General features: G+C 37.1%; 2 protein-coding genes across 2 annotated transcripts in view; one reads left to right on the forward strand and one right to left on the reverse strand.

Annotated features, from left to right (window-relative positions):
• Positions 1 to 837: 837 nt before the first annotated feature.
• Positions 838 to 6338, reverse strand: LOC141805104 (ubiquitin-conjugating enzyme E2 L3-like). Its single transcript, XM_074689838.1, has 4 exons — positions 6210 to 6338; positions 3872 to 3967; positions 3576 to 3762; positions 838 to 2079 (listed from the first exon to the last, which is right to left on the reverse strand). The coding sequence occupies exons 1-4, from the start codon at positions 6297 to 6299 to the stop codon at positions 1925 to 1927; spliced, it is 528 nt and encodes a 175-aa protein (XP_074545939.1). The 5' UTR covers positions 6300 to 6338; the 3' UTR covers positions 838 to 1924.
• Positions 6339 to 7203: 865 nt separating this feature from the next.
• zfyve16 (zinc finger, FYVE domain containing 16) overlaps positions 7204 to 14179 on the forward strand; it is a 32611-nt gene continuing 25635 nt past the window's right edge. The window contains exons 1-2 of the mRNA XM_074689837.1: positions 7204 to 7424; positions 12988 to 13096. Of these exons, the coding sequence (XP_074545938.1) occupies positions 13027 to 13096 (70 nt within the window). The 5' untranslated portion in view covers positions 7204 to 7424; positions 12988 to 13026. The remainder of the gene's footprint in view (positions 7425 to 12987; positions 13097 to 14179) is intronic.

Genomic DNA, 14179 nt, shown 5'->3' on the forward strand with positions numbered 1-14179 from the left:
CTCCACTAAGTTTCATCGCAGCACAATGAACAACTAAGGACATCTTGTCTATCATTTTGGTTAGCTTCAGTTAGTTTTGTGAACACAAGATACAGTTTTAGTTTACTTATTGTTTTTGTTTTCTTTTCTAGTTTTTATTAGTTTGAGTTAACTGCAATGTATTTTAAACTTTAGTTTCCATTTTTAGTTTCGTTTTAGTTATTATAACTTTTATAACCTTGCAACAAACTGGGGTTTCTCTTGCACCATTAGAATCAGCTATATTTTCTGATACTCCTCTCCAATTTAGTTTTTTGCCGTGAGATCAGTTCTCTGATTGTGAGATGTTTATCAATGAATAATGTGTCACAATAGAAAAAAACCTAAACAAAAATACTTTGTGCAGTGGCCTGCACTTATTTTTAAAAGGTCAGGGCAAACACATGTTTTGGCTCCCGTGAGGTCACCTCAGTGTTTTTCAACCATTGGGCCACGAGGGGGGTGACTGCCCCACCACTGCCTCGGAGGTAACATCTTCTTTAAGTTTACTAGATGAATTACTTGGAAAATAAAAATGTAGCCTCATTCTATAATTGCAAAATACTACATTGTAAAAAAGTATTAACATTAAGATAATCATTGTTAGGATAACTAGGGGGTCCTTGGAAAAATGTCTAATCTGAAAGGGGTCCACTGTGTAACAAAGTTTGAGAACCCCTGTTGGAGTGTATTTCTAGTTGTGTGGATGTTTATAAAACAGGTGGGGCAGTAAAGCAGGAGCATTAATCTGCAGTTATTTTTTTTACCTGGGTAGGATGTAAATGAAATCAATAATCACAATGATACAGTTTTTCAGCATCTATCACAAATCTTTATTCATTAATGACCATCTGTCACCACCTACAGTCGGATGTATTGCCATACATTACATGTATAAAGGTGTACAGTCAAGACGACTGTTCAACTATTATGATATAATCACGGTCCAATATCGTGTTTACTGAAGGAGAAAAGAGCCAACAGGACTGGAAACAGACTGCAACACAAGAGCCAATCAGTGCTTCGAACAACTACAACATCTCAGTACAAAAATGATTTCCAACATAGTGGTCAGAGGATGAGCAGTCAAATAAAGGAGAGCAACCAAGTGTGTTATAATATTAAAGCTGAGGTTGCTGTTAACTCACCACAGAGACAAAAACTAACGTGAAGTGCTTTAAAGAACTCTGTCTGATAGTCAGACTTGCAGTAGTTCACCAAAATGAAACATCTGATTTCCCATCTGCATAAAAACAATATAATGCTGCCTCCAGAGAGGACAGCAGAGGAGGAAGAAACTAATCATTTCCTTTCATCCCATCTTTTTTTTAAGCGCACAGATTGTGTCCTGTTTTTTTTATTTACACTTTCCTTTTTAATGTGAGTAACAAAGTTAAACTTTTACCATGTGCAGAGCATCCAACAAGGCAAATGAAGGTGACAATAGACTGGAACAGCATTAGATGCTTTAGAACTTCTTAACATTAAAAAACAAAGGTTAAAAGTGTGTAAATAGGTCTGCATGAGCTAACGATTCATCAGACAACATTCAACATAAAAGCAGATCAGCACTTTCTCCTCTGAGGGACACCACCACCTCTGATAGTTTTCTTAATTTTCTAAAAAGAAATCAGTAGAAAGAAGTCGAAACAACCAAAGTATGACAGCTAAAAGACAGAGCCTGCACTTTCAATAAAAAAATCCTGCTTTTTCTTTCTTCTTTTTTTGGCAAAGTGATCAAGGAACAAAGCTTTAATCAGGAGCAGCTGGAGAGTGTTACAACATTGCAGATATGAGAGAGACAGGGTGTGTGTGTGTGTGTTTTCTGGAGTCAGAACAGAAAGTCAGAGCAGGCTCTGGGAACAGGAACGAAGCAAAGAGCTGTAAAGGTCAGCGTGTCGTGTCATCAGTCAGTGGGTCGCTTTTCACTGTGTTTCCTCGTGTACTCCTCGGCATTCTTCATGAATTTGGCGCGGTCTCTTGTGTATTCCTCGGCCAGGTCAGCCCTCAGCGGATGCTCTGGTTCTGGAGTGTTTACCAGACTGACCAGATTCTCAATAACTGCAGAGAGAAGACAGACAATCTTAATGTTCATGTTACCAACCAAGGTTATAATAGTTAACTAAACCGAGACTAAAAAGGAAAACTAAAATTCAAAATACATTGCAGTTAACTCAAACGAATAAAAACTAGAAAAGAAAACAAAACAATAAGTAAACTAAAACTGTATCTTGTGTTCACAAAACTAACTGAAACTAACCAAAATTAAAGACAAAATTCCCTTAGTTATAGTTTTTCCATCCATCCATCCATTTTATAGCCTTTGGGATTTAAATTAATCCGACACATTTTCCCAACCAATTTTAGACAGTTTTCGGCAATTGTCAGTGCCGTACGGCACCATCATAGCGGCGTGCTTGTTTACTGCACTGACTGGCTGTGCTCTGTGCTGCAATGAAACTTAGTGGAGCAATAAATCAGAGCATCTGTAATAGTTTAATTGTTACAGAGTCCAAGTTTTTATTTAGTGACGCTCATATTATATTGTTTTTTTACAATTTATGTTGATATTATTTTTATGTAATTTATGTCAACATTATTTTATATAACTCATGCTTACATTTTTTATACTAAGTTTATATTATTTTCATGTGTTTAAGGCAGCAGCCAACATTTCGGTATCAGCATTGACTGAGCAGTGAGCACTATGTTGGACTTGAAAATAAACAGTATGACAAAATATTTACTCTGACCTTTTTGAATCCTGCACCTGGTTAATAAGGTATGAAAAACTAAAACTAAACTAAAACTAAGCCTTGTTGCAAAAATCAAAACTAAATAAAAACTAGAATGCCTGCTTTAAAACTAATAAAAACTAAACTGTAATGGAAAAAACAATGTCAAAACTAACTAAAACTAAACTATAATGACAAATCCAAAACTATTATAACCTTGTTACCAACTGTTTTTTTTTTATAGAAGTGGACAAAAACAGGGTGCAGATGGAAAACTTGTCTCCATTTTGTCCTTATCTAAAAGGCCAGTGTGTAGAGCTTGGTGCCATCTAGTGGTGAAGCTGAAGACTGCAACAAACTCCTGTTTGACTTTAGATGTACTGAGAAGACTTTTATAGGGCTTGCCTAAGTGAGCTTCATAACGAGCAAACAGTGGCTGAAAACATCTGAAATGTCAGAATGAGAGTTTATCCAAAACTAGATGTTAGAACAATGTCAGAGTGAGACAGAGTATCTTTTCTTTTCCTGCTCCTGCTCTTTGGCTTTCAATATAACCAGTGTTGATGTTCTTTTAAAGGAAAACCAATCCTCAGTTTGACAACCAGTTAGATATGATTATAACCAGGATTACTCTGATAAACAGTAACTACCAGCATTCAGTTACAAAGCTGAAAAAACAGTTAACATTGATTATTATACATCTCTCATTTTAGCTTTCTTTACAGTGAAAAAAACAAACAAACTTGTGATCATCTGTATCGGCCAAAATCCAATATTGTGCATCCCTAAAATTTACACATGGGGCCATCTCTTTATTCTCACCTTGGCAAGTTTTTGTGGCTGGTTTCCAGTTCTCCACGCTGATCATCGGCAGGCACACCTGGCCCTTCTCATCCACGTTGGGGTGATAGATTTTTGTCTTGAAGTTGATCTTGGGTGGCTTAAAGGGATAGTCTGTGGGGAAATTGATCTCGATCCGAAATGCCCCTTTGTCATACGGGGAGCAATCCTAGGAAAAAAAAAAGTGATATGACAGAACAAGGCGAGGATAAGTTTTTCATTCAGTTGAGTCTTTTTTTTAACAGCAACAAAAGTTAAGTTTTAAGTTCAGCACTTACAGGGAGAATGAGCCCTTGCCAGTGTTTAATATCTGTTTCATCCACCTGAATGTTACGGAAACACTTCAGCCCATTTTTGCGGATATCCTCCAGCTCCTGAGAAAACAAAACAAAACAGTCATAAATGAATTCAAATACATCCAAAACAAAGGGATGCTGTTGTTATGTGCACTCTTTTTTATTTATCTGATTGTTTTCAGTTTATACATATTCAATAAAATGTCCCTTAATGTTCAGCTATTTCTCTTTTTTTTTTTTTTACAGATTAATTTATTCATAAAATGCACAAACAAAAACAGAATGGTGCTGAGACTGTCTGACCTAATTATCGTTGGCAGCGGTGGCTGTAGAAAAATCTATAATGTGACCGCCAAATCAAAATCACAGCTTCAATTTGTTTCATTTAAAAGATTTTATCTCTCTTAATCTACTGCTAGTGGTTTAAGCCTTTTTATTTCCATCTACCAACATCTTCTTTGTTTTACTCTCTTTTTCTTTTTTTTTCCTGTTGCTTGAGGCTCTTAAGTTTTCAAAATCTAATCACTTTATTTCTCACATTTCTCTTTTATTTTCTCATTCCCATCTACTTGATTATTTGACAGGGATTTCAGATTTTTACAGTTAGAGTTCACTGACCTGCTTCAGATTAAGTATTGATTTTATCTGTAAAGCATGGTGTTTCTCTGTTTTTAAAAGTGTGTGAAATAATACAGATTCCTATTGCTGTCACTGCTGAATCTGCATGAAGTGAAACTAAGACTATTTATAACTCAGTTTCAGTCAAATTGAAACAGAAAGTATAAAAGAGAAAGTAAACCTAAGCCAGTGTTTATGCCAAAAATATGTGTAACTAATTACGCTTAGTTTGAGCCACAATCACCTCACAAGTACAGAAAAATGTCTAATTTCAAGATATTAAAAGACAAAAAATGACACCTGGATTTACTCAAAAGAATAAAAAAGAAGATTGTACAAGTTTAGTGTCTTGAAATATGAATGTCTTAATACAAGAAGCCAAACAAGTACATTATTCTTAACCTCTTTTTTTGAGTCTATGATTTCTGCATCCTTTCACCTCCCCATTTGTTACTTCCATCTTAAGTTAACCATTAAATAATGTTGATGATACGGTTAGTAGTGGCCCTAAACCTCTTGCAGTGGTTTATAAATGACAGAAGAACAGGAAGGCTGGTTCTTGTTTCAATAGCAGGCTTTAAATCTGGTTGTGAGGGCACTTCTGTTTACCTGAACAGTGAAACTGGGTTATCAGGGGAATTCAGAGAGCAGTGACGTGACCCAACGCTTCACTGAAGTTATTACACGGTGAGTTCATGACTCAGAGCAGCCACACCACAAAGAAAACCAAAAGAAATGTGTGTCATGTCTAATGTATTGCACTGTGTGACTGGGCACAGAAATCAACTCACTGTCAACAAGACCATACAGTTCACAACAGTTTCAGAAGTTTCCAGGTGTTTGTACCAGGACTACTGAGAACAAAAACTGCTTGGTACAGGCTCTGGAGACAGAGTGAAGCTGCCCTGGACCACCAGGACGGTCTGGGTGATACATATAGATACACATAGAGTATCAGAAGATCACTGGCCCTTAACTTAGCATCAATTCTCTGAAAATAGGGGGCTAAATGATAATACCCAAAGACCCAAGTCAATGTGGTGACATTCTATTTCGCATTATCCCCCTTCAACACACATTTTCATTTTTGGTGACCCTTCTTTTTGTCTAAATTGAGATTTTAACAGAGAAAGATAGAAGGATTTGAACAAATTCAACCAAAATGGAGGCCTAGACGACCCTTTTCAGGTCGACCTCTCCTCCTGACTACAATAACTTTTTAAAATACATATTAGAACACTTCTTTGTATATAAAAGAATGATTTTATGGTTTAGTTATATAAAGCTTGAATTTTTACGAAGGATTTATGGTCAAGCTGGGGTGTGACGTCACAACCCAGCCCCAAAGTCCGTCTGTTTTCGCCTTTTAGCCGGTAACAGAGTCTAAAAACAAGCCGGTACACATCTCGCCACAACACTGTTTATTCCAACCTGTTCAGCAAAACAAGGAACATTTGTGTTCAAAGACTTAATTCTATTTATTCCAGCGAAATGAAAGTGCTGAATCACGCCTCGCTGACAGCTCAAACTCACTTACTAGTAACCGTTTGTGGGACGGCATTATGGTTTCATTTTGTCGAAGACGAAACATAAATTCGGTATTTAACTCATTTACTGGTCTTAACCTATACACGGTAAACTAGAGTGAGTGTTTTGAAGTCTTCTCCAGCTGGATAAAATGAATACAATAAGAATTTCTTACCTTTCCTAGTCTCTTGGTCATTTTGAAGATGTGTTCTTCTTGTTCCTGCTTCTTCCACTTCTTCCTCAACTTCTTCAGATTCACTCTCATGTGGCTGGAAACCGGCGTCCCCTCGTGTTACTGCCCGCTATCGGCCTGGCGGCAAAAATGGTCACTGAATCAGATGCATTTGCTATTTTGAAAATAGATGAAAAATTAGGCATATTTAATTAAAAGCTACACATTATAAAAAGTGCATAAAAATAGTAGAACTGCGACATATTTTTTGCCCCCAAAGACGGCCCCGTATGTTTTTATTTTTATTTTATTTTATCTTATTGTATAGTAAGTCCTTTTTTCTTTGTCTTTAAAAATGGGACATCTTGCAACAACAGCAGCAGCAACACAACATTGACAACAAGAACAAGAACAAGAACAACAACAATATAATACTAATAATACTAATAATACAACTACTAATATTATTATTATTATTATTATTATTATTATTATTATTATTATTATTATTGTTATTGTTATTATTATCATTATCATTATTATTATTATATGTACTCACATTTTTATGACTCAGGTAACTTGCCCCTATAAGTAAAATTTTCGTAGGACAAGTCCTAAAATATAGGGAAACTTACCCCAATTTAAATGGGTAAAAACCAGATCTAGCCATACAACATAATGGACTTTTTTTTCCGAAGAACAAAGTCCCAAATTGTATTATTTGAAGGACTCTTAAGGAAAAAAAAAAAAGGGACGTGACCTAAAAACGAGATTTTTGTGGGGCAAGTCTAAAAATTGTCTTCACCCTAATGCCAAAGAAGAAAAAAGTTTTGGGGTTTTTTGTGATTTTTATTTATTTCAATGTTTTGCTCAGTCTTAATTTCTTTTCTCATTTGGGGAAGTTTACCTGTTTTTGATTTTTGTTTCTATCACAGACTGTATAACTTATCCATACTTTGCGGAAATGGGAATCCAGAGGCCGGCTTTCTAGCACTGAGGCTGCGCAGCTCCCGTGACGTCCCGTCGGTCTGTCTCATGAAGATGGCCGCCTGAGTGAAGAATTTTAAACTAATCCAAGAGCTAGCCTTAAAAACACCTTCACACACCTATATCAGCGAACCTCACTGTGTCACCGGATATGTCTCCTGGTTTTCTGAAGCGGAAGAAAAGATTAACTGTCGAGAGGGACGTCGGAGCTATGGAATAAAATCAGAACTGGTGAGAATTTTAGAAAGAATCCAGGTTAACCCACAATTAGCTTAGCTACATTAGCCTGCTAACGCGTCCAATAATAACTAACAGGCTATCAGGCTAACACTAACTTTCCCTGTTTTAATCATGTTTATATTCAGGTGACAAACAGACAGGGTGTTTGAGAAGAGTCTTATACAGCTCACCTGAGGTGACCCTGTTGTTAATACTTAAACTAATACTGCTAAGCGGGTTTGTTATGGTAAAATATTAGTCAATGCTAATGTTAAACTGTTAATCTCTACGTTTCGTAAGTATAATATGTACTAACATGATCTGAACGTTTATGAGGCTGATTGGTGATTTTGATACGGTTTTAAATGATTCTCGTAACGGGTGAAATGTAAAAAAAAAAACCTTGAATTTGGGGGGAAGTTATGCATGTTAAGTGTGGTAGATATCGGACAATGTAGTAATTAACAATATAAGATTGGTGCTGATTAAATTATATTGGATATACTGTAATTAAAACTGATGACATTAAGTGTTGCTAAAATTAATTGTGATCTGTCAAATAGTGTGACCCAATTACCCATTGTAGAGCAGCAGTAAACACCCTGGTAAAAGATGTTGATGAATTCTTAAAAAAAAAAGTGACCATTTAATATTCAGACAGTGTCTGTTTTATACACGAATGAGTCATGACATTATGAACACTAATGTTCGAGTTATGTTGTTACAAAAGCACTTGTAAGTGAGTGGAAAGAACAACAAGTGAATGTTTGTTTTCAGTGTATTGGTTGCAAAAAAAGTCAGTTTTGTTATCAGCTGCATCTCTTTTGTGGTGTTCTGTGTGTGCACATGTTGGTATTCACCAAAAGTGGAACGAGGAAGGGAAATTGGTGAAAAACTGTCTGAGTCATGAGCCGCAAAGGGTTGATTCACATGTGGAGTGACGCTGATGTCTGATTCAACAGAAGAGCCATGTAAGATCAACAACAAAACATTACATACAAATTACATTTCTGGAAAGAGTAGACTCGATATTCATCTTATAGCTGCATTTTGGCTTAATTTGCAGGTTGACTGAATGTAAAAGAATATGATCAGCATATATAATAGGACTAATCTAAAAAAGATATTCACACCGTATTCAGTTTGATTATGTGTCACCTGAACCAGTTTTGATGTCAGCATGCTGCTTATGATGCTGTCATTCTGAATACATTTAAATAAAAATAAATGGTAAAATTTATTCATTTATTTAAGTTATGTTTTCGTGAATGTATAATCCTCAGAGGCAGTAAACACTGGAAACATTTCTCTCATTTTTTTTGTTGTTCTTCTGTCATAATAACTTCAATATTGACTTTTGTGTCTCTGAAATAGCAGCCGCAGGCTAAGGCTAGACTTTGCAAAGTTAACTGAGCTGTGTTTTTTTTCTTCCTATAATGTGTCCGTGTAGGAATTGGAAGAAAAATATGAACAGAATTTTGTGAAAGATTGCTGTGAATAACTCGTTCCATTTGTGTGTAAAAGTGAAAGTTTCTGATTACCCAAGGAAGCACAGCTTGTTATACCAATTGGGCAGTGCTAACCTGCTAGTACAACCAATGACTGGAATTTTTTGATAGAAAAAGATTCTCACAGCTTACCAGACAATCACATCTCCGCACTCACTTCCTCAAAGTGAGGGCCATTAGATTTCTGTTTCGATACAAGACAAAAAAAGAAGAGGCAGGTGGTTTTGCAGAGTTTGAGCGGGCGCCTAACAGAAACCATCAACTTTCCTTCCAATTTGCAGATGAATGAAATCTGTTCTTCATATCATGCATCACCAGAGGATCCTAATGCTTTACTTTTGTGACATTAATAATCGTTCTCAAATTTGCAAATTAGCAAATGAAACAAGTGTTGAATGCATCGTGAGTTTTATTTCTTTGCTTTCAGATGTCATTATCATCGCCCGTCAAGAACTCAGGTTATCACACTGACTTTATATCCAGTTTATCAGGGATAATAATTTTATTTCAGTGTGGAGTGAACAGTATGTGCCTTAATTGAGATTATTCTCACTTTTGAGGATTCATGTTGTTGACAGTTACACTGAAACCTCTGTGAAATTAACTGCAGATTAGTTTGTTTCTTATTCTTAAAGGGGACATATCATGCTGATCCCTGATTTAATACTTACATATGATATAATACATTTGAAAACAAGACCTTAAACCCCCTGAATTTTCAAAAAAATTTGATATTGTATTTTTTCTGATATCCTAGAACGAGATTTGATGCCTCTGAAAAAGTGCATTGCCAGTTGGCCGCGAGATTTCGACTGTCGTGACGACACGAGGATCCTTTCTTTTTATTGGAGTAATCTGATAAAGCAGCTCCTCCTCTGTGAAGTCAGTTAGTCACACAACCACCACCGAGGGATACACCCACCAAGAGCCAAGTATCCTTCCTCAGATGCTGGATGCAGGGACTCTGCTCTGCTGAGCAGCTCGGCTTTACATGGTGAATTAGCAGTTAAAACACTGTAGTTTTAGCAGACGTCGTAATACTTGTGAGACTGTGATATTTGCATGCTTGTTCTGACATGCACTGTGAACATGGACCACAATAATTCTGCGGTAATAACATAGTGACGGACTGACGGTAGAGGCGATCTTTAGACTACACTTTCAGCTTGATGGATAAAACAGACGGAGAAAAGTGAAGGAGCAGGATGGAGCCCTGTTATAGAAATTGTTTATTGGTGAAGTCTGTCTTTATTTCCACGTATAAACTATACATGTTACAGTACCGGTTTGACTTGCCACACTGAAGCATCCTGAGGTGATCTGTGTCTAGGTGGATTTTCTTCCTCCTGAGCTGCAGAACCGTCTGGGTCTGACTCGGGGTTCAATACAAAAGGACGTATCCTACACTCTGCCAATTTATCAGTGCTATCAATGCCTTACGGTGAAGTTTTGGCAAACAGCAAACTCGCTCGGTCTGCTCCATTCAATGTGGCGATTTTGTAAATACTGCCATGCTGCAAAAACCGCCCCCTGGCTCTACCTCCTCCGCCCCTCTGATAGAACTGACCAATCAGAGCACAAAGGGCTGTGACGTTGCGAGGTTACTGGAGGTCATTCTCCAAACGGAGTGTTTCAACGAGATCTTCAGAATGGCCTAAAATGAGGATATTGAGAATGCTATTGTGGGGCAATGAAGGAACTAAATGACTTGTACTGAGGGCAGAAATGCTTTACAGGCATCCTAGTCTGGCATAGTGAAAAGGAGAAACAAGCATGATATGTCCCCTTTAAGAAAAATTAAAAGAGCACCTTTCACCTGGAGTTTATTAGATCACATCGAACTAAATTACTTTATAACCTCATCTGTGACTTGTTTTCAAGAAAGTTAAAGAAGATTTTATTTGGTTTTGTATTAATGGCTAAAGAAACAACAGAACGTCTTGAGGGAGTGCATGTTTTACTCTGAAGATTAACTCTAGGATGTGTTTTAATAGGAGGGACTTCCTCATTCCAGTCTATATTTAGCTCACATGTTAATAGCAAGACAAAGCAAGTCACTGGACTAAGAGTTAGAGCAAAAGAACTTTGATACTCTTAGACACTTGGTGTTTTCAAAAGTTTTCAATGGTTCAGTTTTTCTTTGTGAAGTAGAAGCTCTTCATTCTGCTGTGTATCACTGACGCTGTTGTTCAGGCTGCTTCAGCGACTGAGTAAATCCCTGCAAGGCTATTCTACAAAGTTCAAAAGAAAAGTAAAGAGAAGGTCACAACAATCAGTTGTTTGAACTGGAATTGTAACAGCCAGACAAAAATGCAATTTGTTGTCACCAAAGTCGCCCACACATACCAGGTTTTAAGCCAAACCACATCATTTGTAATTAAGAGTGTTTTCTTTTCACTGCTTGTTATTTTTGGAGAAGGAGCTGTTATGTAACAGCCGCTCACACTCTTTCTTTCTAACTACTTATTAATAGAATATGTTAGGTGTTTGTCCTTTTGAGTTATTTTTAACTCAGCTGGAGATCTGCTTCCTTCATTTGACCCATTTTTCTCCTCAGTAGTATTTACACACTTTGTTAAATTTGATTCTCAGGAGATCAGTCTAAAAGAGGGTGGATTAGAGTGGAATTAAGATTTTATGCAAGAGTGTTGAATTAATTTAACACACAGACCTTTTACTCTTTAAAGAATGTGAGTAAGACTTCGCCTCACTCACATTCGCAGGCTGGATCATTTACTTCCATTTCTTTGTTTCTCCATGTTGAGGATCAGATCAGGACATTCCTACCTGAATGTGGGTGACTCTTTTCTTATCTTAGTCTTACTGTGCTGAAGATGAGTGTTGACATTTCAGACATTATTTTCTCCTCATCAGGTCTCTTGTCTGCATTCTTGCTGCAATTTGTCTACTTCTCCGAGCCAAAGAGCTGCAGGTTCTATAAACTCTGACATGAAGAGGGAAAGTGGGGACGGTTTTCTCAGGAGGTCAAGCCTATTCCACCAGAAATCCTCAACTTTTTTAATTGGAGGCAAAAGTGAGCATTTCATAGATTACCTGACATTAAAAGTCAAAGTTTAAACATTTATTTTACCCTGGAGAAGTTGCAGAGCCGGTTGGGGCTGGCGGGGATCTCTGGCCCTGTGAAGTTAGCTTATTATGTAAAAACAGAAATCACATGGTGAAGCATGTGTTTGCTGTAAGAACTGGTTTGTGGAGAAAATGGTGAAGACTCATGTTTGATGCTTGTTGTTTACTTTGCTGAAACCAAACATGATTTTATTTTTTATTTTCCCTTGAATCGCCCATCTTTGAAATAAAAAAAAACACACAGATGATTTAGGTTCACTTAAGAGAAAATGTCCTTTTTTTGAGGTTTTCAAAGTGGGGTTAATGTCGTTGAAGTTAGAAGATGCTGTGCAGCCCTTATCATCATGAATATATAGTCTTCTTTCTGAATTGTTGCTCTTTTTCTCATTTTATTTGCACATTATTCTTTCATTTTAACTTACTTATATGTATATGTTTTTGTTGACTTACCTCCTTGTTTTATCCATCTTTCTCTCTGAAGTATTTTCACTTTTTTTAAAGGTTTTACAGTTATTTGTATTTTTATGCACCTTAGAGTTTAGGATTTCTCTGTGAGAAAAAGCTTGTGCGCTCAGTAAACAGAGCTGATCCTTGTAAATATTTCCACAGGTGTAAGGTGTGGTTAGGAGATTAAAGTTTGTGATTTCAGCTCTGATTGTGTCGCTGTCGTCAACAACAACTCAGCAACTACAACTGATCCACAGGTGTTCTTTGGTTAATTTTTATGTTGAGATGTGTTTTATTACAACCAACGTATGTTTTAATTCTTCCATGTATGACGGTGACTGATTGTTTGCTGTGCTGCATGCAGAACGAGGAAACAAGAGCGTCACAGTGGGTTAATGTGTCAAGAAGTGACCTAGATTCTGTCTCTTAAGGAGATCTTGACACAACAGCCAAACAGACGAGATGTTGACAGAAAAACATGAAGCTTGTATTTTCCTCTGTGGTGCTTGAACACGTGTGTCTTCTTTCTGCAGGGACTGTAGGGGGTTACAGGCCCTTTGTCTTGGCCCAGCATGGACAGCTACTTCAAGGCAGCTGTTTGTGATCTGGACAAACTGCTGGACGACTTTGAGCTCAACACAGGTAAGATACAGAACCACACAGGATAGTTCCCATCTCTGATGAGTCTGCCTGTCATCTGACTGATAAACAATGGGTGCTGGGACTCAATTCAAATCATTTTTGGTTAAATTCATAGAGTATCTATTTAACATCTGTTTAGTTGTCTTGTTTTGTCCGTGTGCTTGCAACAAAACCTCACATTTGGACTTAGGTCAGTCTGACAACCTGCAAACAGGAAACACTAGCCACGGTTACATGAGGAGTTTTTTTTGTCTTTCCAAATGGAATCTTTCTGAATGACTTTTTCAAAAACAATAGTATATATGGAAAGAAATAATCCAATCTCTGGTCTACATGCACCGCTATAATCAAACAGAATAGTCAATGGGGCATGCGCAAACAAACGTAAACAAACTTAAACAAATTGAGGAACGTCTCTTGTTGCGTCTTACGCCATATCTGAGCGTGCGCTGAAAGAACACACCCTGACAACTTTCCAGTTGAGTGGATCCATGATACCTCAATCATTTTGGGGGAAAGGAATATTCCACCCCTGTGAAACCGATTAAATGTCCATTCGGATTGGCACTTTTTTTTCAGAATGAGGTGTATACAAAGGTTAAATTCTTTCCGTTTCAGCAAATAAACCGAATGCAAGCAGAGTATTTGGATCCATGTATATGTGGCTAATAAGACTTAGAGCAAGCTCTGCTAAAGATTACAGAAATTTTACTTTATTTAATTAAACTTCATTTGTTTAGCTCCAGTAAGTGCCTTGGTGTTAAAGCGATATAAAAACTGATGATAAAACACAACAAACGCAGACAACAGAAAACTGAAACATTACAGGAAACTAAAAACTAAAAGAGCCTCAAACACTTTTATTGCTATGATGTTGTTTTGGTGTAAAAAGGGGTGTAAATATTTCTGTGTGATGCCCTTTTAACATGTTTGTAAGCTCTGAATCTGTGGCGTCAGTTTGCTAACCTTAAACTAGAGCCCGACCGATATGGGATTTTTGGGGCCTATGCTGATACTGAATTGGGGGCGGAAAAAAAAGCCGATAGTCGATATATTGACCGATATCCGATGTATCGGCTGATA

Source organism: Halichoeres trimaculatus, unplaced genomic scaffold (genome assembly GCF_033239565.1).
Source record: "Halichoeres trimaculatus isolate MK-OKI-2021-1 unplaced genomic scaffold, fHalTri1.1 fHalTri1_scaffold_16, whole genome shotgun sequence".
NCBI classification, from domain to species: domain Eukaryota; kingdom Metazoa; phylum Chordata; class Actinopteri; order Labriformes; family Labridae; genus Halichoeres; species Halichoeres trimaculatus.